The sequence below is a fragment of the Protobothrops mucrosquamatus genome, unplaced genomic scaffold (genome assembly GCF_001527695.2).
Source record: "Protobothrops mucrosquamatus isolate PMUCROS unplaced genomic scaffold, P.Mucros_1.0 scaffold1295, whole genome shotgun sequence".
In the NCBI taxonomy this organism is placed as follows: Eukaryota; Metazoa; Chordata; class Lepidosauria; order Squamata; family Viperidae; genus Protobothrops; species Protobothrops mucrosquamatus.
In genome coordinates, this window is record NW_015387497.1 from 25,820 (window position 1) to 28,497 (window position 2,678).

The window sequence follows — 2,678 nt, forward strand, 5'->3', positions numbered from 1 at the left end:
ACTTTTTTTTGGAGTAGTACCATAAAATTATATATCAATGGAAAGATAATTTAATCAAGAATGTAAGGCAACATAGTTTGTTCAATTATCTGTACTGTATTCTATGAAAAGTTATAGCCAAATAACCAGAAAAAGGAAGCACAACTTGCTTAGGTTGATGTCAGGTAGCTTTCCTTCATCTGATTGTAGCCAATGAGCATGAGTGTTTAGAGAGCCAATCAGGTGTCGTCTTGGCAATGAGCCAATCAGATCACAGTAGGATTCAGTTATTGATGTCATGTATTGAAGCTGAGAGGAGGACATTTGTCAGTGTTTTATGTGATCGCTATCAAGTTGGTTGGGTTTTTTTGTGTTCTTTCATTTAGTGAGCTTGTAAAACGTAATAAAATTAAAGTAATGGTGCAAAGAGTTGACTGGTTGCCCAGAAAGCAATGTAAAATAGTATTAAGTGAACAAGGCTACAGTTATAAAGAAATTAGAAGAAAAATTGGTGGAAACTTAACCAAATTTTGGCCACTACTGTATCTCTCTCTTGAAAATGATAATCTGCACAGCTTCCATTGCATTAAACACATACCATAGATGGACACGCCTGCAGTAAATATAGAATAGTTCAACATCAGATGATGTACAGCAGATCCACCCCAACAGAAGCCAATGACGCCTATCCTTGTCACATAACATTCTTCCTTCAAATATCTCAAGACTACATCAGTTTCCCTAAGGTACAAAAAGTAAGTCAGCAAAGAAATCAACCAGAAAAATAGTAATCTTGAGAGGGGGAAAACACATAAACCTGAATTAGCATAATACAAGACAATATTATGGTTGGTTTCACAGTTAACCAAATATTTATACTGGATTTGGCATTTTTATCTACCTATCGCAATCTTCCCACCATGGATAGGCAGATGTTGTTGCTTGATGGTACCGATGTAAGGTCTTCCAAGCACAATTCCCTTTTGCAGTTGATTGATGGGGATTTTACCAATGCTGATGATGTTCGAGTGATACTCCAGATGTTTTAGGATTTTACCAAATATACCCATTATTATTGGTATTATTTTTGCTTTCTTTTACCACAGTTATTTCAGATCTTGATATTTTGTGATTTTCTTCAATTCTTTCTCTCCATTGATAGATTGGTAGAAATATTTCTGATATAACTGAAATGGGAGATTCTGTCTGTAGTGTGCAGTTTGAGCTTCATATCTGATTTTCTTGACCAGAGTTGTTATTTGCTGGTTTATTATTTCCCAATGGTCCCTTGAACTTTCTTCTCTTTAGTGACATTTGTTGATAAGCTATTTTTTGGTCTTCTTGTTCTTCTACTTCTTTCATATGTTCTAGCTTGCTTAAATCTGATCTTAGCATGTTGATCTTATTTTCCAACCTGATCTTTCATTTTGGTAATGCACTGTTTACCCTTTTTTGTTGATTTTGCATCCAAGATCTTCAGTTATATTTGCAGTTGTGCTATACATCAATGGTTTGTTTCTTGCAATGAGCTGGTTCTTATATTTGATATTATACTATTTGCAGCTTTTAATACTTGTGCCAGCTGTTTCTTTGGAACAAGCTTCAATATAGGCAATCTTTTGCAATTGACTGATGGGGATTTTTGTCAGTCCCAATGGTACTTAAGTGATGCTCCACTTGTTTTTGGTATTATTACATCATCTATAATCAATCAATCCATCCATCCATCTAGCTAGCTAGCTGGTGAGATGAGATGGATTGGCTGTGAGGTGGGTTGGGCTGAGAAGGTGACTGGCCCCAAGTCACCCAGCCAGATTTCATGCCTAAGGGAGGCTTAGAACCCATAGTCTCCTGCTTTCTAGGCCAGCACTTTAACCATTTTTTAAACACTATTTTTCAGAACAATTTGTTGAAACTGACTGGAAAAAGTGTAGAGGATACTGGTAAGATATATTAAAATATGCAGGATCTGAAGAGGGCTTTTGTGTGTGTGTGTGTGTGTGTGTGTGTGTGTTTGATAGAAATGGATTTATTTTGCCACCTATCTCCCTTATATGGTGACTAAATGGTTTCAATAATGGGATATATTATTTAGAATCAAGTGGGGTCAGCTGCTTACCTGTCTCCTATATATCCTACACACACACACACATAAAGAGAGAGAGAGAGAGAGAGAGAGAGAGAGAGAGAGAGAGAGAGAGAGAGAGAGAGAGAGAGAGAGAGAGAGAGAGAGAGAGAGAGAGAGAGAGAGAGAGAGAAAAGAAAAAGTAAATACGTTTCAAGATAAAAGCTTACTTATCTATATTTTTGGGATCTCGTGTTTTTAGCCATTCATTTAATTGAGACATATCATCAGATGGTTTCCAAGGTTCTCTTCCCTTAAAAAAGTCTGGACAAATTGTACTGCACAAAAAATAAATACAAAATAATTTGTTAAAACCTTTCTTATTTAATAGTCACCTATAACACAGACAATTTCCTCCCTTTTACACAGATTTGTTTAAGACAGGGGTGTCCAAACTTTTTTCAAAGAGGGCCAGATTGGATGAAGTGAACGTGCTGGAGGGCCGAACATTTTTCCAAACATTCTTTGAACCATTACAATTAAATGCAAATGAATTATTGTATGCCTCTTTCCTCTCCCTCTCTTTCCTCTTTCTCTCTCTCTCTCTTTCCTTTCCCTTTCCTCTCCCCTCTCT

At 36.4% G+C, this 2,678-nt stretch overlaps 1 protein-coding gene across 1 annotated transcript in view; it reads right to left on the minus strand.

The window, feature by feature from the left end:
- LOC107292208 (carboxymethylenebutenolidase homolog) overlaps positions 1-2,678 on the minus strand; it is an 8,784-nt gene that overhangs the window by 2,916 nt on the left and 3,190 nt on the right. Inside the window, exons 2-3 of the mRNA XM_015821279.1 lie at positions 2,275-2,382; positions 578-720 (exon numbers count right to left, since the gene is read on the minus strand). Of these exons, the coding sequence (XP_015676765.1) occupies positions 578-720; positions 2,275-2,382 (251 nt within the window). The remainder of the gene's footprint in view (positions 1-577; positions 721-2,274; positions 2,383-2,678) is intronic.